Below are 27,034 nucleotides of genomic sequence, written 5' to 3'. Positions count from 1 at the left end.
CTTCCTTTAAAATTTCCGCACCAGCGTTTGCGTTTATAAATTACATGAAATTGAAACACACCGTAGTTGCTGAACTGTGGTAAAAACAAATTATCTTCAATCAAAAAATCTCCCATCATTTTCAGATGACTGGAGTTCTATCAAGCGTAATTGCATGCGGTGTTAGGGCTTGGTTTGGAACTACCATAATATTTTTGTCACAAATGTGTAGTTTTTCATCCGTTGTATAGGTTTTAATATTTTCCACCTGTGCGATTGGTTAAAAGATGATGCAGAACCATAAATAATCAAGAATGATTGTTATTCAAACGGGTTTCATCCTCTAATCCGTTTTATTTTCAATCTGTTTACGTCCAGATGAAGGAGGATCGCATACCCGCAGTGAGTCACGTGGTCAGAAATGGCGCCGGCGAGAGGAGCATAGAATGGACGGCTTGGCGCCTCTCGCTCTGCGCTGAATCTGGTGCTGGGTTGCGGCTGTGATGGAAGACCAGGAGAGCAGGCGGTCACGACTCGTCGTGGGTAGAATACGGAGATTTAGCGGAGGGCTCATCGCTTCTCGCTTCTCGCTTCTCACTTCTCTTCGCTTTCCGAAACGGTATAGCCTAGTACAATGTCGTGAAGTCACGGTGGACGACGTTGACTCGTCAACATGAGTCGGTCAAGTTGTTTTTATGTATTTTATGTCTGTGCGGCTTTTACGCTCATGGGGATAAAACAGTACCTACTTTAGTACAGAAGCTGTTCTTCATCGTGGTAGTTTCAGTACCTATACTTTGTTATGACATCGCCGTTCAAGAGGAATTTTTAGGCATCTCCTCGGGCTTGGTCGGTGCCAGATACTAAGAGAATGAAATGTAGAGTAAAGACAACAGGAGAAATAACGTCTGATATCACTGCCTGAAATAATCTGAATGCCAGCCTTCACTCTCGAGAACACGTCGATGAAAAACATTTCCTGTTGTTTATGCCACGTTCTTCGCTGGGTACAATCTGGCTGGATTACGAAAATTAAATCTTATGTTATTGTTGATTTCTTGATACGAAGCCGAACCATTCTTGGTAAGGGAGCAGAGAAACTCAGTGATTGTTCAAGGCTTTAAATCGGAGTTGAACTGACAGTGATTATGTTCTTGTCATTAAGATTTCGTGGAAGAAAACGTCAAAAGAAGCCACAACAAAGCCAATAACATACACTGTCCGCGTGGGATGCTAATGTCGCCGCGTTGCACAGAGTGTGCCTTTCATTTAGAATACGTGTTTGTGACCATTCTGACGTCACAATGCTGAACATGGGAGCAGTGAAGGGCTTTGACGTGTTCTTGGACGACCCGCTGGAGGTATATCACGTGGGAGAAACATTGCGGGGTCATGTGATACTGACGCTGACCAAGGATCTCGCCATGAAAGGTAAGGTTTATGTGACGGGGTGTTTGTGACCGTGTTTGTGTTTGTGTGTTTGCGTGTATGGGGGGGGGGGGGGGGCGGAGAAAGCTCATCAAAAACGAATGTAATAGTGATGTTTGTGGTAGAATGCGCTGACATTGATTAATTCATGAATATAATTTATCTTCTATCCAGAAGATTCTCACTCTTGACAACTGAAAAAAATGAGGCACTTGGCGAATGATGTCTTCCTTTTGGATTGTGGATAACAAACACTTAGTGCAGATTTGTGTGTACGTCAATGGGAGACTTCTGACGCTCATACATCATCACCTCTTCAACTTTGCATTTTTTAGCTCCTTATGTCAACGTATCTTGGAAGATGTGAAAAATTTTTTTAAAAATCATTAATGTCTTATTTCAGGACGATTCTGATTGAACATACTATTCCTTTTGTTGATTTTTACCTAAGTATTTAAACCAACTCAAACACGGAGTAAAAATATTGCACTTTTAAAGTCAATTGGCCACAAAAAAAAAATCAAAAATATACGTAGCTGCAGGTTTGAAACCAAGGTAGAGTACTTATACATTACACAGGTCATGCAGGTATCCTCATGAAACTGATAATATTGACCATAAATTTGTGATACCATACATCAAATTTTTCAGATTGGATTATAGGGGGGAGACAGGTTCTCAGACTTGGGAGGGAGGGGGTAATTTGCGGCGCAGAGGCGATCACTATGCTAGATTCATACAACCACACACACACACGCACACACACACACACACACTCGCACACGCACACTTTCACATTCATGTCATACACATATTTACAGACATTTTGTGTTTGTTTTGGTCGAAATAGCCCACGACAGATATGATCTCAACTAATGTGATTTGACAAATAGAAAGTTCGCTAAATCAAAAGGAAGGTTGGGGATCTGTAAATATACACGATCAAATTTTAATCAATGAACTCTGAAGTACAAAGTGCTCGCAGAAGATGCTTCTGTTTATGTTTCGATAGATTAGTTCAGCTGTTTGCACCTTCCTTCTTTCAAGCTGCAACGTTGCTGAACCTTTGATAAGTATTTGATGAATTATCGTTAAAAAAGTTTTCAGCATTTGATTAACACCTAAATTTCACTGCATATCTTACATTGAAGAAATACTGAACTGGTTCAAGTTATATCTGCACAAAATGAAAAATAAATTTACAAAAATGTCGCAATTTTAGAGAGAAAGAAGAACTGTAATCTCCATATTCTTTTTTCTCCCTGTATTCAAGTGTTAGTTCTTAGACTTCTGAAATTCCTGCAATGGAAACAAAACTGTGTACGAGCAAGATAGATGATAATCTTATCTGCCTTAATTGTGAAACACTCACAATGAATAGTAAAAATCAAAGTATTTGAAGGTACAGCTCCAAGCCACAGAAATGTATACTATCTGGTACTTGAAGGGTTAAAGGTGAGACAGTATATATAAAAAAGACTTTTATCATATCTGTGTCAGTATCTGTGATGCTCATAATCAGTTCTAGAGAAACAACCCATGTGCACACATACGTAAAATTCTACCCCCCCCCCTACCCAGCGTTAACTTGTGCTCTTGCTTCTTTCTGGAGCAAGGTCACGTGATCAAATCGCTAAAAAGTCATTCTCACGTGCAACTCCGATTGTCGTCGTGCATTGGCCATGTTTTGTTGGGTGGAGGTAAATATCGCCGGAAGAGAAAGTGCCCTTGGAGAGGGATTCCACCATAACGACAGGAAATCAGGCCATCGCTGCGGTCGAACTTATCTCAAAAGTAACTGCGGTAGCCTTTCAACAGCCATGGAAAGGTATGTGGGCGTACCGACCAACAACCGCAGAATGGTTCGCTGCTCCTGAATGATTAATGCCCTTTCCCCATCATCACTGTGAAAAATGCAAGTCTTGGGTTCTGCAAAGAGCATCTCCAGAAGATGTGTGTGTCAGTGAGTGTGTGTGTGTGTGTGTGTGTGTGTGTGTGTGTGTGTGTGTGTGTGTGTGTGTGTGTGTGTGTGTGTGCATGTGTGTATATTTGTTTGTGTTTATCTCTTTCCCTTTGTTTCTTTCGCTGGTGAAGGTGAAGGATAAAGGTATATTGCTCTCCGTTAAGGCCAACGACTCCAGGCTTTTTTTCCCTCTCTTTCTCTCCCCAGGTCAATTTCCCCATACATCAACCGCCTCACCTGGCACCCAACGTATTGCTGCTGCTAAGTGTATCACTGTTACCATAACCGCTATAGTATACTCCCACAACGACTACTGATTTACCACGTGACCATTCTTACCACTTTGCTTAGTGTCCACACCAAATTCGTTTTACATATTAATGAAATAAACAGCAATCTTTTCAGGCGCAAGGGCAAATACGTTCTGCTTCCGGCTTTCTTTCTTTTTTTTTTTGGGGGGGGGTGGGTGGAGGCACTGAACAAGGTAAATTTACCTGTAACAGCTGTCTCGTAGTTTTCATTTTTCATGGCAGCTTTTCTTTGAGCTCCTCGTTCTTTTTTCCTCAGGTAAGCTCATATATAATCTTTCCATATCACAAGTCAAACGCGCAGTTCTCTAAAAGTCGGCGCCATGTAGATCATAACTGAATGATTATTATAGAACTGCTTTGGTCCACCACACCGAGCCACACAGATTTCTAAAGTGTCGAAGTGACCAAAAAGATGGCTTAATAATGAATTCAAATCTATACATGCATACTTTTCCTTATATGGGGACCTATAGAAACAAGCTTCTTTATTCGAGTGTTTTCAGTATCTATTTGTGATCTGTCGTCCAAGCTTTGGACAATCTTTCCTGTAGTCAGGAACGACCGTCTTGTAAAATGTAATTAAATATGTTTGATAGACTGCTTTATGGAACGATGGAAGTTGAACACCACCCCCCCCCCCCGAAGTTTGTTGCAGAAAGAGAGAAAAGTTATAGATTAATGATGTTTCAGTAATTAATGCACACCACGCCAGTAATTCAAACTGGTGGATCCACACGTACATACCCCCAGAGTCCAACAATAATAGTGTCATTAATGGTTCCCATAGCAACCGATAAGATTGCATATGTGGTAAAATGGCGCTTTCTCAGTGAGCGGTATCCGCTGCATATCAAAATCATTGTGTGATGCTTTCTCTATACCGGCACGCCTGCACATTATGGCAAACAATAATCATTTTGAGTAACACCTCTTTTCTGGAAGAAGAATAGCGCGATAAGATTTTGTTTTTCACTTTTTGATAAAGATTTCAAGCTTCTTCGTTTCTTTTCTTTTCCCCATATTTTCTCATTTTCCCGTGACAATACATTGTACACTAAAATCTGAGCGAAGGCTACATACCCGCGCCCGAATAAACATGTCTGCGTGTATTATTGTGTTCAAGTTCAAGTTGATTTATTTCACTTCCAACAAACAAATAAGAAATACAAAGAAACGCTCATATACACAGACGTCATGAAATCAGTACCACAATGCGATGAACAGAATAACATTGTAAGAAAAATATAGGTAAATTATCAACAGAGATACAAATAACTGTTACGTCACTGTGGTAAATGCATAAACGATATTGCTGGAAATGGAGGGGACTGCTAAAAAGCAGAGCTTGTAGAATGCAGTCCCCTCATAGAGAAAAAATTGCAAAACAACAACAACAACAAATTTCCCTAAGCGGTAGTATTCTTACCTATTACACACAAACACACACACACACACACACACACACACTCACTCACACATTCACACACTCACACATTCACACACTCACACACACATCCGTTGTTGTGTCCATACGAATAAACATATATTACATCATGTATATGTGTTTATTTTGTGACATAAATGCAGAAAATAAAAAAAATGCAGTGGGCTTCATTTGCGGCTGTTTAAAAAGTAATGATTCTGGGGTTTTTTTGTCTTTTTTTTGTTTACGACAATATCATGAATGTCGTTCGGATACATGGTTAGGTAGCTTCACTATTTTTACAAACATAGATTGTGTTATAGTATTCATTACTCAACATTACATTTATAATCACATTGTAGCATCTAAATCGTCACGAAAATGCTCTCTGTGTATTTCAGAGCGACCCACAGGCAGTTTCATTCGTTGACGGAAAGGGGGAAATAGAGTAAGATGAATTCAAGCAAGCTCTTTGATCTGTAACTACCCAACACAAGAATTTGAGCTGTTTTTTTTTTTCATATATGATTTTCTAATACCATATGCCGTACACCAATACGGGTGACATTTAATGAACATCGGGTGGATTTTTCCCCCTCTAAACGACTGAGAAGATGACTTTTATATTCGAGGCATGTCATCACCCGAGATAATCACATAAAAGCAAGGATGACATCTTGGTTTGAACACTCCTTTGGGATGAAACATGTTAAAAGACCCAAATTGTGTTAATATGATTATGTAGATCATGACATCTTGAATCATGACTGTCAAATCTATTTTCTCGTCTACTCATACAATTACTCTTTTGATGATATCACATTTTTGATAGTTACTCGGAATTTCGCGATGATTTGGTATACGTATATAGCGTAATCTTTTACAGACAAACAAATATATGTATAACAAATATAGCTAATATCTAAACTACTTTTGTGACAGTAAACCAATGTAGCTTTACAAACATAAACAAAGACATAACTAAATTTCCACAACGTTTTTTAAGTTTGGATTTTGATAAAACTCCTGCCGTTTTCCTCGCTTGACTTTGCTCTTTCATCTAAGTCAATTTGGACATCGAGCAATGTCGAGTGTCAGCTGCAGGAGTCATGACCATTCCACGTGCAATTGTGTCAACATTCTCATGCATACACTTAAAGATCATACACCTGTAACTATCGTAGTCAGTGAGTTAAATCAACAGTGATGATATCGGACTCAAACTTTCAGATGTCTTTCTCCCCCACCCCTTTTGAATATTCCATCTCGACAGATATTTGGTTTTATCAAAGATTTAGTTACAGCCTATGCGATTTTTTTTTTACTTCACGGCACCAATTTTACTGAATTGCTTAATAGCCTATATACGTACTGTGTGCATGATATAATAAGCACTTGAATATACGTTAACAATCATGGTAACTGAATGTGCATTTTTAGAAGCAGTTGTTTGTTTCCATGAAAACGACATGAAAATATGCTTCATTCTACTGTTTAATGTGACAATGGATTGAACAGGGCAGGAGAAAACAATTTTATTCGGAATTTCCAATTATCTTGAGAAAACTCTTGAGGACCTTTCATGGTTTGATCATATCCGCAATCCGACATAAGATATTCACTTTGTTGCAGAATGTTGTGTAATCGTGCAGATTGGACGAGAAAATGGCGCGGAAATACTCATATTTTATCTTCTAGTGCAGCTTTCGTCCACGACGCAGCACACTCAAATCACACGCAGCAGTCGTGTCTTCATAAGTGGCGTTTCTATTACTGGAATTCCTCAAGGGCAGGTCCTCTCAGATTCGTCCATTGTTAATCACAGGAGGATCGGAGTGTTTCGTGTTCATCTGTCAGATGAAAGTAGCCTCTTTCTGCACGACAGGAGGAGGAGGAGGAGGAGGAGGAGGAGGAGGAGGAAGAAGAGGATGGCATCTTTGCACTCCATTTCCTCTTAGCAATGAGGCGTTAAACGACCGTAGCGACGGGGAAACAAAAACACCCTGTGCCAAATAACGACTGAGTTATGGGAGTTATACTCGGTACGGGCGACAGGTACTAGTAGTCAGTTCCCAGGTGATTGCTGGATGGTTTGCTGGTTGCCATGGTGATGCCTTTTTGAAGAATCGATACTTGACGGGGTGGCGGAAGAGGGCGGTTGAGATCGATCGAGAGATCAGGACTGCAGTGGTACTCTCTCTCTCTTGTTGTTGTTGATAGGCTATGAAGGTTCAAGAGCAGGTGAATACAAAAATGAACGATGGCAGGAAAAGAAATGCTTGTTTGTAAGATGGAAAGATTATATATGAAGGAGAGAAAGAGAGAGAGAGAATCATTATAAATCTTATATCAACTTTTAAGAGCCTGATGGTGAAATAAAAATAGAGAAGATGCTAAAAAGGAAAACAAGTAAGAGGTGTTTTCACTTCTATGAAATCTTTGAGAACAGATTGTACGGAAAGAAAGAGGGCTGTAATTTGCATCTGTGTGTCGTATTCCACTCTGTCACACACACACACACACACACACACACACACACACACAAACAAATCATGACCAAAGATATCTGTGTATAAATTGGCTTGAGTATGCTCATAGACATCCTTCCTTTCATATTTATCCAATATAGGTCCGCGTATTTACACACATCTCGTATAGGCTACAAAAATAGCATCGAAAACTCTAAAACGTCAACATATTGAATGTTAGTTTTTTCCAGTGTCAACATCACAAATAGATATTTGTATTTGACGTGTACAAACATGAAGGAGATTCGATGCTTATTCAATTCATATGAAGCGCTTTAGGAGAATATGATATCAACACAAACTTTGAGCTCTTTCCCCGCATTAAAAAAATGCAATTAAGTTGTAGAATACTTAGGACGGTCAAGGGGGAGAGGCCAAATGTACATAACCTAAGATAGCATTAGAAAGTTTCGTAAGAAAAACAGAATTAAATTATGAGATATATCGGATACATCATTTTCGTGCGGCATTGAAGTGTCAACCCATACTAGTGCTTGCAAAATTCAGAGGAGATTGCAAATGCGTGTTTCCGTTTGACGTGCGCAACACAATATCCATCTTCTAGACAACTTTTTACAGGATATTCGTGTGTTTTTTTTTTACCCGAAAGTGTGAAGTTGCACGCTTGTAACACAAGGCGAGTAAAGTTTCCTAAAAATTATAATGTTAATACTGTGGAGAGTGGTTCTTTGTTGAATTGCTAACACTGTATACAAAGGCAACTGCAATGTTTCCGTTAATCTGCATGCACCGAGTTCACGGAGTCTGCTCGTTGACAATACAATACACACACTCAAAACGAGCACACACAATGAGAATTAGTATCTGCCACTCCAGCCAACCTTCTCCTCCTAATACTACACATAGCACGAGTCCTTTTGCGCTTTCCATACTATATCCTGGTTGCCATGGTTATTGAGGGGCTAACTTGATGTATTTGGTGGAGTAAAATTAACAATTCAAGACAGGAAGCTGGCGGAAAGAGCACTGCATTATGTATTTTACGCGTCTTTGAGGTCGATGGTGGTAACAAAAGGAGAAAGAAAGAAAAGAAAGATACCTGATGCTCGTGTAAGCAGAAATGCCGTCGGTTCGCGCTCTCTCGTTCTCTGGCAGACGTCGCAAAATACGAAGATTGTCGAGTTAAAGGGGCACGTCTAATATGTTGACGGAATGTAGTTTTATCAGTTGCTTTTTCTTAGGATAACTCCTATCGTTATCATTAATCGTCAGAGTGATACACTGCGGTCGGTTTTATCGTAGATACGATGTAAACGCATCACGTCAGAATGTTTCTGTGCTTTTTGATAATCACGTAAGTTTTTTTGCGGTTTCTTGATGATTATATTTCTGATTTTATCGAAAGAGAGATGGTCAAAATTAATTGTCCGTTTTCGTTTTATTTGTAACGAGGGAATGTATTATCGCCACATGCACGCTACCAAAATCAAAACATCACATGGATTAAAAAATATGAAAACACACACAGGTTTGTTGGTAGGTAGATCAAAAGACAAATAAAACAATAGAATATACAGCTATCGCTGGAGGATACAAAGACATATAGGTAGGCCGGTAGGTAGGTAGGTAGGTAGGTAGGTATAAGTATTATCAAATAGATAGATAGATAGATAGATAGATAGATAGATAGTTCGATAGATAATAATTAACAGATAGACATTTGCAGATAAATGAATAGATGCGTGTATTTGGAATGAGATCAACAAAAAAGGTAACTTGAAAGCTATTTAAATCGTTCCACAGTTTTGCTGAAACAGTTGTAGCGAAATGAAATTGTTCTTTGTATTATTCTACCTCGTCATGTCTTGTTGTTGTTGCTGTTGGCTGTGCTCTTTTTTTCCCCAAAAGGCCCGGAAATTACTCGGTTTCTTCATTCGCACGTCTCATTTTCAAGGAAAGGGCCCAGGGTTGTTGTTGCACTCGTTCGATTAATCTCGTGTTTTGCTTAAGGCCAGAGTGAAAATTTCATTGATTTGTCCCAAAAGCATGCCCGTATATTACACCCGAAGGGTTAGTCTCAAATGAGGTTTCTGCGAAGGTTTTTCGAGGGACGATGAGGTCAGATTTAATAGGGGGATTTGATTATTCGCCAGCCTGTATTTGTGCATTGTATGGCGAGACACGACTATGAATAATCTGGAGAACGAGGAAGGAGAAGGATTTTAATTGAATCAAGCAGACTTGATAAACACCACCTTCATAAAGTCAATAAAAAAAAATGGATTCGTATTAATGTACTAGTAGCCTCCTTTCCTGTGTTATGATGATGGTAGCGGTGGTGGTGGTGGTGGTGGTGGTAGTGGGGTTTTTGTGTGTGTGTGTGGGGGGGGGGGGGGAGAAGGGGGTATGAGATGCAATTTGCCATTGTCTTTGTGTGTACTGATTATACTCTCCTCATCTCGGCTTTCCCCGCCAGGTATTCGAGTGGCGGTAAAAGGCGAGATTCGGACCCAGTGGCGGGAAAGACACGCTTCGGTAGCCGGCGGGAAGAGAGGATCAATTTACCGAGGTGGCGAGCAACTCTTCCTCGAGAGGAAAACCGTCTGGGGAAATGGTAAGCATTGCTTTCTCTCCCATATTCTCTCTCTACCTCTAGCTCTCTCTCCTCCATCGCGATCTCTCCCTCTCTTTCTGCGCCCCTCCCCCCTCTACTCTCTCTCCCAGACAAACCTTCGCATTAGAATGAGTCTCAGGGTGTGGTTTTGCCTCTCTTTTTTTCTAAAGGGTAATATAGCTGAAGCAAGCCAGGGAATCGTGATATTAATGTTGGATAAACTCGATGGCTATACTTTTCAACATCTCTTGCCGTCGGGAAATTGCCGCAGCAGGTAGACGTCTCAGAAGGAAATTAACAATTATTGTTGTGGCTGCTGATGAAAAAAAGAAGAAGAAATGAATCATTCATCAATAAAGAACATAAGGGCTGCAGAAGTCCAATTGATACCTTTATATATAGTACTTGCGCCGCCCCCCCCCCCCTTGACAGATTCAATATCACCCAGTTTGCTTGTTACATTCAAGAATGTGGTGGACAGTGGACAACATTTCAAAACAATGAGTCAAGACAAACAAGAACAATGCGTACATATAGGCTCGAATGATTTGATCTTTTTGTCCTGTAATCTCAAGCGACTAAAGTATATTTTCTTTAAATTCTGGAGGTGTATGTCATACACATTAGCCCTCGTTCATTGGTTGATACGATTCTATTGGATATTGAATTTTGATTAATTGATCTCCGCGTTGATTCTTTGAAAGCATTATACTTATCAATTCAAATAACTTCAAGTGACAAAAGACTAAAAACAGGGAAAAATATTTTAGGGAAAATTAAACCAAATTGTTTGAATCCATTTAGTAAATTAAATTTTGATATCTGTGATGTCTTAGGTGTATGTGTGTGCGCAAACAACCTCGAGTGACAAAAGACTGAAAACAGGGAAAAGCATTTTAGGGAAAATTAATCCAACTTGTTTGAATCCATTTAAGACAGTTAAATTTTGATATCTGTGATGTCTTAGGTGTATGTGTGTGTGTGTGTGTGTGTTTGTGTGTGTGTATGTATGTGTGTCTATGATGTGTATGTTGTGTATATGTATGTTAGGTATGTGTGGTTTGACATTAGACCATTCAAGTGTGCGTGTAGTATGTTGTCTTGCCTGCATTGCTTGCTAGTGAGCGCATTCATGTGGGCTGCAATGTTTTGTGTTTGTGCATGTCGGTAATAATTCGCGAACATGAATACCACTAAGGTTTGTACAGCGAGGTGGTTGTTACTAACGATCAAGTGGTTTGTACGTATTGACTGCAATGATACCATAATCTGTAGTCTAAGGGCAGTTTCTGTAGCCCCAACAAGAGAGTCATCTTAAAGGGATGGTATAGTATTGGTGGAGGTGAGGATTGGGCTTATATCTTTTTGTGAGATACCAAGAAACTATATATGAAATAATACAGAGCGTACCATTCTATGAGGAATTCAAAGTTTTTTAGATAAAAATCGGTTTTAGAATGGTTGAGACATCAAAAAACATAGTAAAACAAAGCGATCCTCATAAAAGATGGGTCCCACCTTTTATTAGAATCGCTCTGTTTTTGGATATCTCAGCCACTTCAAAACCAATTTTCATCAAATAAACGTTGATCCCTCTTGGAATTATACGCTCTTTCATATTTCATAAGAGGTTTCTCATTATCTCGCCAAAAATTGTTAGAAAGCTGAAGTTAGGTCCCGACCAAAACTATACGATCCCTTTAAAGTTGGATACCTACGCAGACTGTTATCCGCTAAGATTTGGCGCAAAGACTTCTGTGAAGTGATCATGACCAAGCCAATTATGGCGGGCAAAGCACTGCAGTAAAAAAAGAGGCGGAGTATCTTATCCCGTAGCCCCTACTAGAGGAAAGATAAGTGTTAACTGGTTAAGTGTGCGAGATGATTAAGACCGGTTGTTCTGTACATTCACAGTCTTCCTTGCTATTATTCATATATGTACTTGATTAGCCTAGAAAAGGGAATGTACCCCCGTCGTGATCGTTTCTACCATTTGTGACTATATATTATAAGTGCATATATACGACACGAATATGAAAAATGCATGTATAAATATGTTGTAATATATACATTTAATTATATACATATATATGATATTACATATATAATTTCTTTGTATTGCATGTAAATCATTTGAAGGTATTGTATATAGCTTCTACTGATGAATATCATGAAAAGATGATTTATATACTTATACAACAAATATGTCTTTATGTCTGAGTTGATAGTCGAATTTGTGAATGCATCAAACAAACTTGAACGAAAGAAAAATGGATACATAATTCTAAACTCGTATAGGCTGTCATGATAAACTGTAACATCGGGGAGGTGACTCCTTCCACCTCCCTGGTATCATCAAACTTCATACGAGAACTTGAGCGAACCCAAGAGCTCTAATCATCTTGATGGATTACGCTATCTAATCATTCCTTTGGATTTCTAAAAACAATCATCTCATGCTGGAAATTTCCGTTACAAAGTCGTCCGTGAGATTGACGCAGTAAATCCTGGTTTATCAACCCGTTTAGAAGACGTTCGTGCTGTACACCTAACTTACACAGGCTCGCTTATTCTTTCCATGGCGTCTCCCTGTAAAATATTTAAAGTGTCATTGCGTGCCAGCCCCGAGTAAACGTAGATCTATGGAAGATGCGATATCGCACGCGTTTCACTGTGGAAAACTTGAAGAATAATGCTATTCTATTGCTGCACTGTATGTATACAGAATCAATATGCTTCTCGCTGGTTGTAAGGTATCCTTTCGTATCCAGTCAGACTGTTCAGTCCCTTTCAAAATGAGCCAAGAAACAGCCAATATCATTTTTTATGATACTTTCTATAGATATGATAATTAGCATCATACGCTGTCCTTGCTGTCGTAGCATTTATGCGATGCATGTTCTTTCGCCAGAGATAAGTTTTACACTGTACACAGTATTGTTATCATTATTAGCCACCACATATTCCAAAATTTCGAATAATGTCGAATTTCCGTTATAAACGAATAGTAGAGTATAAAGAGATATACATGATAAGTTTGGGGCCTGAGTTTTTACTTCGTCGTAACGAGAATTTCGTTATAACCGTGTTCGTTATAACAGGAGTACACTGTACGGTCACGAACCTCTTATCTACGGTAGATGTGGAAGAAGGGAGATGATATTTCCTTTTCGCGAATAATGGCTACTTCGAGGAAAATGTGTAGGGCCTACTTGAACAGAGACAAGAATTTTCGAAGCAAATCTGGGTCTTTAGCTATCCACAGCATGATAGTATATTGTAGTGACAATTTACTGTTAATGAAGGAATTGATCTGGATATGAAGGTAAACAATGGTTGAATGTATTAAGGTATACACACGACACACAGAGACTCACATGTATACTGTATACTATTGTGCATGAATGATACAGTGTGTCCGTATATTTACTGTGCTGACATGTAAAACTCACACACGCACACACACACACATGCACACACACACACACACTATAAATATGCATGTATATATCACATAAGTATCTATCTTCATTTACAAGAGGGTGGGGATATGTCTGCATGTCTGCATACACGGCATAAATCATGCGTATAATGACGTAATGCAAAAGGCGACCTATAGGCCTATATACGCAGGTCCCACAGTAATTTTCTCAGTACTTCAAAGTATACCTCCTAAAGTTTCTGCTATCTTACTAGATCAATTGCCGTCTGTTTTTGTTTTTGTTTTTCACTTGAGAATCAATAAATGCATGGCCGAGACCTAAAAGATGGGATAACGCCAAAATTTGCCTGATGTTGATTTAGAATAGATCAAAGTTCAGTATTATTTGCTCCTTCTAAAAAATATCAACATCGATTCTCATTTCGGTCGGCCCTAAAAATTAATAACTGAGTGGGTCTTCTACATACAGGCAAACCGAGAAGCGTTATCATCACTCTTTTTACCAAGGCCCTGTAAGTGTAAAGCCATGATAACGATAACCCCCAGTACTGTCGGTAACCCATGGTCACCGGGGACATGGTGAGTAATACATTTTGCCTCGGGATGTATACGCTGCGAGGATTCATATACGCAGTATTTTCTGTCACAATACACACATGCACTCAAGTACACACACACATACACACACACTCAAAAGAGAAAGAAAATGAAAAACAAAAAACAAAACAAGTATTGCACCACAGTGTATATATCAATTCGATTCAATTCAATTCAATTAAATTCAAATTTTATTTCGAATTTTATTTTATTTTCGACGGGAAATAACATTTCATTTTCCTTGGTAACAGGGAATAAGATTTCACAAGCAAAACAAAGCAAAATGAGAAGAGTATACAATAATCGTGGAACATTGTCATAAAAACTGAAGTGAGGAATATGCCAGCATAATATGGGATCCCTACACACAGTGCAACATCAACAGGCTTGAAATGGTCCAACGCCGCTACACTCGCTTTGTGTTCCAAGACTACCGACGCACAAGCAGTATAACAGACATGATGGCTAAACTGGGATGGCCCACACTCCAAGAACGAAGAGCCCAAGCCAAAGTGTACATGATTTATTCCATCCTGAACTCACATGTAGATATTCCACCTGACTTCCTACCTGCACATATAAATACCCGCCGGGGACACTCACAAACGCTGTATATTCCATAATTATGCTCGCACTCTGACATACCAAAACATTTTCATACCAGATGCAACACGACTCTGGAACAGTCTACCTGATCAGCTCATAGGATTTACCTCCCCACTTACATTTAAGGAGGAGGTGCAAAATCTTCAGCTCCGTCAGACAGTGGGAGTGTTTTTTAGCTGCACATTTTTTTTTTCTAGCACTGTACATAGCCCACATGAATTTTATCTGGAGCACTGCCACTGTAAACTGCCTGCACTGCACACCCAACCAGTACGCTTATACACCTCATGGCGGACTGTACTACTAGTATACTAGAAGAAGAAGAAGATGATGATGATGAAAATGAAATAACAATACGCAAGTTGCGAAAAATGGAAGGACCAACTAAAAAGACAAAGATTGTAGAATGTAGGCCCCTCAGGTAAAGAACGTCAATTTAAAAAAAAAAGATAAGTTGATGCGCAAGGGAAAAAATCTGAGGAGAAAAAGTCCCAGAAGCCCACTGAGAAGACAGAGTACGAAACATATAACCACACGCGAATAACATTACACGGGACTGGAACAATTAAACTAATAAAGGAAGACTAGGAGACAAGACAGAATGAGACAAGGCTAACCATGTCAGGGAGACAACATAACGGACAAAAAGGCACAACAGGTATTTGCATCCGAATAGCTCCTACATTCGACCTGAGGGATCTCCCGCCTACGTAGTAAAACATCGACCTTAGTATAACAAGCCACCTGTAGCTGTGCAGCTGCTCTCACGTAATCGGAGACTGACGTAGAATTGAGTAGCTGGCAGTTAATTTTTATATAGGGGAATTATTCAGGATGTCTCGGCATGAATTAAAGCAGCTGGAACAAGCCAAGGAGATTATTTGTATATATACGCTATGGTGAGAGCCTCGCCAACCCACATGCAGAATCAACTGCTGCTATGGATCAGAAGAAAGAGTTGTTATTAACAAAATAAACAAGGCATGCATGCAGCTTGGATATAGTTTGTTGTTGCTAAGGACAGAACTTACCAGTCGTGATAAAACGGCAATTCACTTCACGCTTTGATTTCATTGCTATACGTTTGAAAATCAACAATATATATATATATATATATATATATATATATATATATATATATATCAATCTTTTCGATGCAATTTCAGTGATCGCAAGTAACAGCAAAGTATTTTTAAAGCCTCTCAATTTCCTGTCGTGTCAAAGATAGTGATTGGAAATACTTTCCTAGACGTATATGCGGTGCATAGCAGAATATGCCCAATTATAATGTACATGAAAATCGCGCAGTTTGAATTCATATGATCATACAATATCAGACCCCGTACTGTATATAGTTGGCGGGATATTATAGTGTCACGTTCGCATGATTAGGCTAATCATCATCTCAATGGCATCCAAATGACTGATGTTACTCCGGCTGTTTGTTCGCGGAAAAGATGTGACCTCGTACATTCCGATGAGGTGAATATCAGTCTGACGGTGAACGTCTAATTTGCTTTCATTTCAAAAATTGGCCCCGGGAAACGCTTTTCGTAGTCTTAGTACAACTCGTGATGATAATATGTTTCTTAAATGGAGCTTATTATCACCCAACAGCAGCTTAAATATGGATTTAGGCCGTTTGCACTCGTGTGTGTGTGTGTGTGTTTACAGATTTTTAAAAGATTAATGAACAAAGCTTCACAGAATGCAGGTGACCTCCTTGGAGAAGGGATATGTAAACTAAATCATTAATTCATCTATACAGCCGCAACACCCTTATCATGCGGAAAACGTATGTATTGTTTTTGTTTGTTTGTGTTGTTTTTTTTTTGCACGGGTAGTAGGCCCTACGTAAGTTAAACTCTTTTATGATGTCAAACAGTTTCAATTCAAACCGCTGCATTCTTCCCAGTACTATATCAATCATGTATTGTGATGCCAAACATTGAGTATTTGATGTGTTTCAGTACTTGATGTGATTAAACGTCAAAAGATTCGATGTGTCTTTCTTAAAGTCATTAGTGTAAGTGGCATAGCAGCAGTCTTGAATTCAATTTTCTCTTTAATGCTCGGTGCGAGTCATGCTAAAGACTACGACGCGTATTCATTTAATTTTCTCTTTAATTCTATTACAAAGTGCAACACACACGGGACCGAGAGAATGTTCGCTACAACAACTGTTGCGTGCATGTGATCGAGTGGGAGGAAGGACAGGGTAATGAACAAGCTTAATTGACTACACAGTAAAGAGAGAAGAAAAAACGGCAGCAAAGCAGAAAAATCGCTATGAATGGAACAGGTTCGAATTACAGTATGTATTGTGCTGGCTTTTATGTGGACATTCACATTTCCACTCAATACGAATTGGCGCAGAAAAGACGTCCATTTGGATTGGAACAAAGAACTGTCAACTCACTGACAAAACGACATTAAGTGACAGCCCCCCCCCCCACCTTCTCTTCAAAAGCAATTATCATGCAGTCATTTGCGTTATCCTATACCTATTACATTTGTCGTTAGAAAATTGATGTGCGTTTGGTATCCTGAAAAAGGACTAACTAATGTGCAATAACCGTACTCTGTTTGCATTAATGAACCCCTTCGGTTCAAAAACTGTACCGCAGGACTATAGCTGGATGTAGAAGGCGTCAAAATGTCTTTCAGAGGCACTTCAATGCTTGCGCTGTATACAATGAAGTATCATTCGAACACTTGCACATGGTATTATTTTGTCCGTGCCAGGAACGGGACGCCACCAATTACAATGCATGTCGACTATTGCGAGTGATGGATGCATCGTTTATTGCTGTGGCAAACGAGCCCGTTCTCGCTTAGCCAAATTATGGTCTGCACTGCATTAGCACTCAAGTTGATACAACTAATTACGTGTAATGCATAGTAGCATGATGAGGAAGACGGGAAGACGGCAATCGGGTGATTGAAGGGGTGGACCGGATCACTTAAGGATCACATTCTCCATTTTCTTTTGACAAAGTACAACAACAACATCAACATCAGCATCAACATCTTGTGATGAGACAGAACAGCTATCGATTATGATCGTCGTCATCTATTGCATGTACTGGTGATACCTCGCAGCCAAACCACTCATTATGGGTACCGTGCTTTTAGCTACGTATATAGCACCAACAATGTGGAACAGGCTGCCTGTAAGTACTAGGAACATACATAACCCCAAAACTTGCAGTCAGGCCCTAAGTATCATCTGTTTATTAAAAAGTATAGGACGTCCTAATTATCCTTTTGTTCATGTGGTTTTGTTAGTCTTTTTTAATCTAAGCGATTTAGCTCATTTATTTGAATTATGTTGTTGAGTAATTGTAATGTATCCGCTATTATAGCGCCTTGAGTGACAAATTTTCAGGAAGTGCGCATTAGGAATATTTATTAATATCAAAATTTGAATTCATTGACTCGCTGGCTAAGCATTAAAGCCGTTTTAGAGCATGACATATCGTTAAGCCATGACGAAATTAGCGATCAAACATTTCGTGAATCCATCCGGTCCAGGGCAGCGGGATACGCCGTACAACCTCTCCAAAGCAAATATCATCGAGATAAAAAGTGGACATTATTTATTATTTTTACGCGTTATTAATCTTGATGCTCATTTCCCTCCAATTTGCGACATTGTGCAAAGAAACTTGACTGTTCTCCTTGGATGGAACACTTTAATAAACACATATCATCTATATAGAGACCATTGTCTGGTTATACGTGTGGTGAAAATGTGTTCGTGTTTGGAAATGAATGTGTTCGTGTTGTGTGCTTTCCTGAAATGAATGGTCTTTATTTCGGTGATAGATGATGATCAATACATCATGAAGCGTAAGAATACATTCGATTGAATGTGAAAATAGAATATAAGGTCATTATGTGTGTGTATGTATGTATACATGTAAGCATGCATGTATGTGTGTGTATGCATGTATAATACATGTATACAATTGGCATTACAAGAAGAAAAAAAATCATTGTAAGCTTTTCATGACCGTTGTGTTAACGCGTTGCTGCTTAGAATGGAGAAACAGAGGTGAGATTGAATTAAAAAAAGTTGATTTTCAACGTCATCTATGTTACTTCTGCCATACTCTTATTTCTCTGCTCTGCCAACAGATGGATGCATGTATTCTACTTTGAGTGCTAAGTTCAGTAAGCATTCATTTTTTTTATCTGTATTTCCCCGGCACCTAGAACCAGACGACAAGTCTGAGATACCGCTGCTTACGGCGGGCAGCTACTCTTTCCCGTTCCAGTTCCGTCTCCCCGCTGGACCTGGTCTGCCTTGTTCCTTCGAGTGTGGAAGCCTCGCCAACGTGCGATACCTTGTCCACGCCAACATGGACATCTCGTGGGCTGTGGATCCCGTGGCGGAGCGCTACTTCTCCTTCATTGGCTCCGAGATCAACTGCAACCTTCCAAAGCATCAGGTGAGCAATATTTTCCCACAAAACGTTTTATTTCACCCACTTCATATTCCCCTCTTCCTCTTCTTCCACCTCCTCCCTTTTCTTCTGTTTTCCTTTTTGTTTTCTTCTATTCATCTTCCTTCCTACTTCATCTTCCTCTGTTTCTCTTCTTCATCATCATCATCATCTTCTTCTTCTTCTTCTTCTTCTTCTTCGTCATCATTATCATCTTCTACTTCTTGGTTTATTCTCCTTCTTCATCTTTTTCGTATTCTTCTTTCAGTTTGCTGCACCCATAGTGGCTGTTTTGTCGTTGCCATGGCATTATGCATATTAACGTCCTTCATTACTGTATATGTCATGGACGCCCTCCGTATTTTCCCTTCGCTCTTTTAATTAAGCTCTCAATGTTATTGAGCCACTTCGTTAATTTTTTCAAAGTCTCCTTCTCCTTTCCTCACACACCTGCGATTCCTTATTTCCATCCAAGTGTGTTTATCTTGGCATTAATCCAATGTCATCGTTCGAGAGGTTATAGTTACCAGTGTTGGCCAGGAGTAGCTGTATTCGGAAGGTTAACGTCAATGACGGGTTCCCGAGTGAACAGCTGTTCAAGCCTTCTAGATCAGAAGGGGGAAGGATATTGAAAACGTAGTTCAAAAGGTGATTCAGAAATCAGCATCTTATATGGTACAACCTTGGCAGTGGTATAGGATCACTGAGTACATAATGATTATGATAGAGATGTGACGTCATGTCAATACCACCGGCAACCACATTCAAGATATCAATGCATGCCATTTCAAAGTCGCGATCCTAAACAGGTAATCAACAGCACAGTGAACAATGCCAACGAGAGTTACTTTTGCGTGAAGGACAGTCACGTGAGAGTGATCATGATATATGTGTGTAAGATTTCTACATTATGAAAAGAGTACCTGGTACTTACGCGGAATGAACTCTGGCACACGTTCACATAGACACATATACACAGACGAATGGACAGACAGACTGACAGACACACATACACACAAGCACATATTAGATTTTTTTAAAAAGAGAGAGATTACGCTGATTCCAGCAATCTCCAGCAATGCCCACCATTTAATCTCGTCACCATGGTAACAGGCATTCCAACTCTTATCTTGAGCAGTGATATCATGCTTCAGTTCAGGTGCCTGCAATATCAATCACCCATATCTATTGTAAAGTGAAATTGCATGACTATGCTGTCGTGCATGCATTTTTATGAACTGTCGGCCTTTTTGTTCAACTCGATTTCCACTGATTGTGTTGTTTCCACATTCCCTTCCGGAATTCAAAATTGATGTCACAATCATGCCATTGCCACTAAGAAGAGTTTTTTCTAACAACCCCGAAATTTCGCTGACTCCCTTTTAGAAAACTCTCAACGCGAGTGACCGCAAGACGTTGCTCCGCTGCTGTTTCCGATCCAGCGGTCCCATAGCACTGAAAGCCGAGATGCAGCGAAATGCCTACTGCGCCGGCGAGTACGTGAACATCAAGACGAGACTGGAGAACAACTCGGATAAGGTCATGAGACTTGGAGTCAAATTCATACAGGTACGTATGTCACTCCAGTGCGCAGGCTTTGACTCTATGCATTTTGGCTTTTTATATTTTGTTTGCTTGTTGTTGTAGTGTTTGTAGCTTCTTACCAAAAATGGCATAATCAGTGGTGTGTGTCAACACGGTAAACCAGTCGAACATGTTTGGTGTAATTTGTTTCAAAGCACACAATATTATTGTTGCTCATTGAAGTCTAAGACCATATATCTTGCCTCAGATGACTACCTTGTCGCACACCTGATGTATGTTGATGAGTGTTGTTCCGTTTCAGTGTTTGCTTCAGATTATGTAATAATTTTCTCGAGTATGGAGTGGAAAATCAAAAGACTCTTCTACACAGATATCATACATCCAATCTCGATCGTTTGCCTGCTGTTTCACTACTTATATTTTGCTCTCCCCTCTATATCTATCTTTTTAGTAATTATGTCACAGATGTATGTGTAATGAAAATTGTTGAAATTGTAGAAACTTTATAGCTAGTGAGCATATATTTGATTATATTGCTTAAAAAGGAACTGTAATTGATCCCATAGAGAGAATAAATAAATCAAGTCAAATCTGTCTATCTATTTTTCTATCTATCCATCTATCTATCTATCTATCCATCCATCTATCTATCCATCCATTTATCCGTCTATCCATATATCTATTTTTCTATCTATCTTTCTATCTATCTATCTATCTATCTTTCTATCTATCTATCTATCTATCTTTCTATCTCTCACTGTAATTTCGCTGGCAGAATGTGACGTTTGTTGCCGAGGTGCCGAAGCGAGTGACCAAGGCCGGCTCGTACGAGATCCTCAGCTACAGCAGTCCCTGTGTTTTGCCCGACCAAGAGTACTGCCTGCAAACTGCCCGGATGTTACAGATTCCTATAGTGCCCTCATCGATCGAGACCCGATTCATCTCCATTCGTTACGTCATTGAGGTGAGTGCTCTATTTTTTGTCTGTCGATTCATATTCACTGATCAGTATATCATTGGAAAATCCCTACATAAAAGATATACTTTATCTCATATAAAACTCATAATTATATTCAATTCAATTCAAATGAATTTATTGGGAATTTTCTGAATTGAATATATATTACAAATGAAATACAGTTATTTCTTATTGTTTTCAACACAATGGAACATACAGTGTGTACATCCAAACATAACTGAGATATACGTGTACAGATTAAAGAAAAGAATAAGAGAACACATCAATTGGGAACCACTAGGGATAAAGTGAATCATTATGATCTGACTGAATTATGGCACATGTATTGGGAGTGTGAATGCAGAAGACTGTCGTCAAATAAGCATAGCTTGAAGATACGACAGCCTTGAAAGAGAAGAAAAAAAGAAAATGGGCAAAACATACATCATGTATAATTTATCGGAAACAAAAGAAAATCATCATATATAATCATTAAAGCTATTATTCTTATCATTGTTATCACCATTATGATTGTTGTCACTAGATTTATCATTGCCATTGGTATTTATATAACTACTAATTCGACAATTCAACAATTATTTTCACATGACTTATTGCATGATGTATTTTGACCTAGCCCTAACAAGTAAATCATGGCATTTTATTGTTGCTGTTGTTTTTTTGTTATTAAGGTATGGAATGCTATGTAATGGTTTATTTTCTCTGACGCCGATTTGAGCATAAACCACACACACACACACACACACACACACACACACACACACAAATGGTTATGTTGTATGGTAAATTCTAATGCTTATTGTTCTTGGTCAGGCTCCTTCCCCTTTCTCTTTCTTTCTCTCTCCATCTCTCCTCTTTCTTCCTCTCTTTCCCTCTCTCTGTCTATCTATTTCTGCCTGTCTGTCTGTCTATCTGTCTGTCTGTCTGTCTGCCTGTCTGTATCTGTGTCTATCTATATCTATCGATGATGCATAATTAAGTATGTACACTTTGTTGTATGCGATGAGCACAGTCCATTGTTGTACAGAATGGAGCTGCCCCGCCATCAGGCAAGGCAAGTGTCTAAGGCCTTTGCACGCGGAAACTGCGTGTGCCATGGATTCATTCTTAAGGCAGAGGATTACTGATTCACCTTTTTCTGAAAGAGGCTTTTGTTCGTCATAAGCAACCATAGAATTTGGAGGATAATAGCCTTAATTGTCAAATTGTCCCTCATGAAGAATAAGTTGCAAAATATGCAACATATCGATAATCGATGAATGTGGTCGGTTGATAGATATTGCTGATTGTAATGGTTATTACACAGTTACTATTAATTCATTCTTAGGATAATTGTAAATGACTGTAGAATCATCTAGCTCAGAATACATTAAGAAATATCGATATTTGCACGTGTCGAAGTCATACCGTAGAAAACTATTAAATGACTTTATATATAATTTTGATTTACCCTGAAATAGTAATACTTTTGCAAAAAAACAAAAACAACGAGTTTCACCATGTTGTGGGGGTTTATATTAACTCAAAGAGTTCATTTCACTGTGTAGGCTATTACATGTTGAATAATTCAAAATTTGAGAAGTTTGTTTATTCCTCATTGTCACTTTGAGTCTTGAATGTTTGGTTTTTATTTCTTCATGACCGATAATGAAATTTCTCACATCGACTCATTGCTCCAGATTTCATTGATTGTAGACGAGAAGCCGGAACTCAACATCTCCTTTCCCGTTACCATTGGCAACGTTCCTTTCAAAGACTCGCGGGGGAAAAGCAGAGAACTGAATTATGGTGAGTTTGATGAAGAAAAATTAGTGGCAGGGGAGTCTTCTCTCGATCTTTGTTTTTCTCAATTTCTATCCTTCCGTCCCTTCTCTCTTTAGATACATGGTATATGTGTATGGTCAAATATACTAAAAACACACACATATCATACATATATACAATACAGTATGTATTTGTGTTGGTGTGTGTGTGTGTGTGCGTTTGAGGGTAAATAAAGGGTGTGAGTTTTCCCGAATAAGCAGAATAAGCTTTTTTCAACTTTCAACTTTCAACTTTATTTTCACCTCCATCAAAATGAACAAAGAACTTTATGTACATTGCGTATACACGGGATATTTGTGATACAGAACAAAACTTGAAAAGGTACATAAGAAAATTATGAAAGTGAAAAGTAGATGTGATTACATCTTTGTTAAATACATAAAGCGTATAATACAAGTCAACTAAGGATGAGGATGGAAGTGGAGGGTCCCACTAAGAAGCAAAGCTTGTACGATATGGGACCCTCAGAAAAATACACAAAACATCAATATAAAACACAATAAACGAACCGATGTCAACTGACATCAAAATGATTGGGAAGAGGAAAAAGAGAGAAAAGGAAAGGAAAAAGAAGAGGAAAAAAAGAGAGGAAAAAAAGGGAGAAAAAAGAGGGAACTACAGCATGTGCCATCGTGGACGCAAGCAATCTGGATTTCATAATGTAAAATAAGTGATAAAATACAAGCTGGATTGAATGTAATGCAAAACATTTTTTATACGTAGTTATGTTGGTAAGAATGCAGGAGAAAAAAAAAAAACATCGTTATATTTAGAACACAGAGAGGGACATAGTTTAATAGGAGGACTTATGTAAAAAAAAAAAAATGATGACTTGACTGAGATGATAAAGGGAAACTAACTCTGTTGGATGTTGTAAAGTTTCAATAAAAATGGTTTTAATTTATTCTTAAAGGAATTCAGAGATTGAGCAGTAGTAATGTTACTGGGAAGTGAATTCCAGTACTTTGGCCCGTCGTAAATAAATGTGTTTTGAGCCAACAAAGTTCTCAGAAATGGCAAATGGAAATCATTTGATCGCCGTGTTGGATAATTATGAATGGATTGATTTCTTTGAAACATTGTTTCAAATATATTTGGGAGATTATTTTTATTATAATTATACATAAATTGTCCTAGATTAAACAAATACAAATCATTAATTTTCAATATTTTATGCTCATAAAATAGTGGGTCAGTATGGGACAAAAATGCAGTATGACATATAACACGGAGTGATTTCTTTTGCAATAAAAGTAATTTATCTAAGAATGTTTTATATGTATTTCCCCACGCGAGAATACCGTAACTTAAATGTGGCAATATTAAGGATGAATATAATACGAGCAGGGACGACAAAGGAAAACAAAACTTAAGCTTATTAATTATACCAATATTACGTGAAATAATTTTACATATACTGTCAATATGAAATTTCCAGGAAAGCTTATTGTCAACTGTTACTCCAAGAAATTTTATATGGGAGACATTTTCGAGTGGAGTACCATCTAAAACAATATCAACAGGTAATGCCTCAGTAGAATTACTAAAGAGCATATATTTTGTTTTTTGAAGGTTAAGAGATAGCTTATTTGCTTTTATCCACTGGGCAACATTTTCTAATTCTAAATTTATTGTATTAACAAGGGTAAAAAGATTATTGTGTGAAAAAAATAGATTTGAGTCGTCTGCAAAAAGAATAAAAGAAAGAACATCTGATGATCTACAAAAATCATTTATGTAAACAGTAAACAACAGTGGACCTAATAAACTTCCCTGTGGCACCCCACATTTGATATTTAATATTTGTGAATTACAACCATTTAAAGAAACATATTGTTTCCTGTTCATGAGGTAGCTCCTGAACCACTCCAAGGCCTTCCCACGCACTCCATAATGGTGTAATTTGTTAAGTAAAATATCATGATTGATGGTGTCGAAGGCCTTGGAGAAGTCCAGGAACAAACCTATCAAATGAGAAGATTTATCGATAGCATGTGCCACTTTTTCTATAAAACTCAATAATGCATGTGTGGTGCTATGTTTCTCCCTAAATCCAAATTGAGAATTCGTAAATATATGATTAAATTTAAAGAAATTAATAGTTCTTTTATAAATAATTTTTTCAAGAATTTTTGACAATGCACTTAACAAAGAAATTGGTCGGTAATTATTTACATCTAATTTGTCACCTTTTTTAAACAAGGGGATGACTTTTGCTATTTTCATACTTTCGGGGAAGGTGCCATTAAAAAGGGATACATTAAATATATGAGCTAAGGGATCCGCAATTGACAATATTACCCCCTTTAAAAGAAAATTGCTGATGTCATCGTGTCCAGCACTTTTTTTGGAACTGAAATCAGAGACAATATTAATTATCTCCTGAGTGTATGTTGGATTAAAAAATATTGAACTAGAATTTGGGGGACCCAAAAATTCGGAAAAGCTTGCACGTTCCGCTATCCAAACAAAATTTTGCTCCTGTTACAGGTAAAAAGAAAGAAATGCACGTGAATATCTAACCAATTCGAATCGTTGCGTTCGACCTCAAGCAAAACTAAAGGCAACTTGGTCACCAAGGTACATTGTGACTCACATTCACAATGTAAATGAATGGATGAAATATGAATGAATGTCTCGATTGTCAACACCACGAGAAAATGTCCTTATGTATTGCACTCTGACACATTGTATAAGACAGAGATATTTGGTTTATATTTTCGACTGCATTGACGTCTGTTTCTCTGCATATTTTGGCAGGTCATGCATGCGTGCAGTCATGTGGTGCTAATACCGAGATCGTACACTACCGCGACGGGGAGCGCGTAGTGCAGCTGAAACATTTCACCCCACTCTACCTCACCGTCTCAGCCGCGCACGACCAGGCGGACTCACGCCACATGCTGCCGCAGCAGCCGAACGGAACCCCCGCGGTGAACCACTGCGGCGCACCGAACAACGGCAACGGTAACGGCACGACGGCCAACGGCTACCTGATGAGGGACGACAACCCCGTCATCTCACACCGACAGAGCGGCAGCGCCATCTCGAATGGGTTCTCCTTCGACAGGGCCGTCTCGCGCGACTTCGAGGCCGCTGACGACTTCGACGCCTCGGTGATCGCCAGCAAGTCGAGCGGGAGCGTCACGAAGTACAGCACGCGCGCCACGACGGGCACTGGCGTGCTGAGCCGGAAACCTTCCAAGGAGGACGGATATGACGAGCATGGACAGTTCGGAATGGCGCACCTACACCAGAATGAAAACATGTTCGCCATTTCGGGACATTCTGTCGACATGAACCCAATGGACGAGATACAGGCGTCGACATTTTTCCAAATCGACATCGGCGACGACGGACAAATGTATGAATGTCACTATGTTTGA

The 27,034-nt window shown here is 38.9% G+C and overlaps 1 protein-coding gene across 1 annotated transcript; it reads left to right on the top strand.

Moving 5' to 3' along the window:
- The first annotated feature begins 1,283 nt into the window (after positions 1-1,283).
- LOC139733480 (arrestin domain-containing protein 2-like) lies at positions 1,284-27,034 on the top strand. Its single transcript, XM_071644295.1, has 7 exons — positions 1,284-1,410; positions 10,070-10,207; positions 19,071-19,306; positions 20,687-20,869; positions 21,621-21,809; positions 23,504-23,612; positions 26,409-27,034. The coding sequence occupies exons 1-7, from the start codon at positions 1,284-1,286 to the stop codon at positions 27,032-27,034; spliced, it is 1,608 nt and encodes a 535-aa protein (XP_071500396.1).

This window comes from Diadema antillarum, unplaced genomic scaffold (assembly GCF_040938485.1).
Source record: "Diadema antillarum isolate AM-2024a unplaced genomic scaffold, OU_Dant_1.0 seq00000481_RagTag, whole genome shotgun sequence".
NCBI lineage: Eukaryota > Metazoa > Echinodermata > Echinoidea > Diadematoida > Diadematidae > Diadema > Diadema antillarum.
The sequence above is the reverse complement of the archived record's forward strand: the minus strand, read 5'-3'. Positions and strand labels throughout refer to the sequence as shown.

Excerpts from the sequence above, each read along its gene's own strand:
- LOC139733480 (XM_071644295.1), top strand. The coding sequence starts at position 1,284 with ATGCTGAACATGGGAGCAGTGAAGGGCTTTGACGTGTTCTTGGACGAC. Across the intron at positions 21,810-23,503 it reads CCATTCGTTACGTCATTGAG|ATTTCATTGATTGTAGACGA; the intron begins GTGAGTGCTCTA and ends TCATTGCTCCAG. Across the intron at positions 23,613-26,408 it reads AAGCAGAGAACTGAATTATG|GTCATGCATGCGTGCAGTCA; the intron begins GTGAGTTTGATG and ends ATATTTTGGCAG.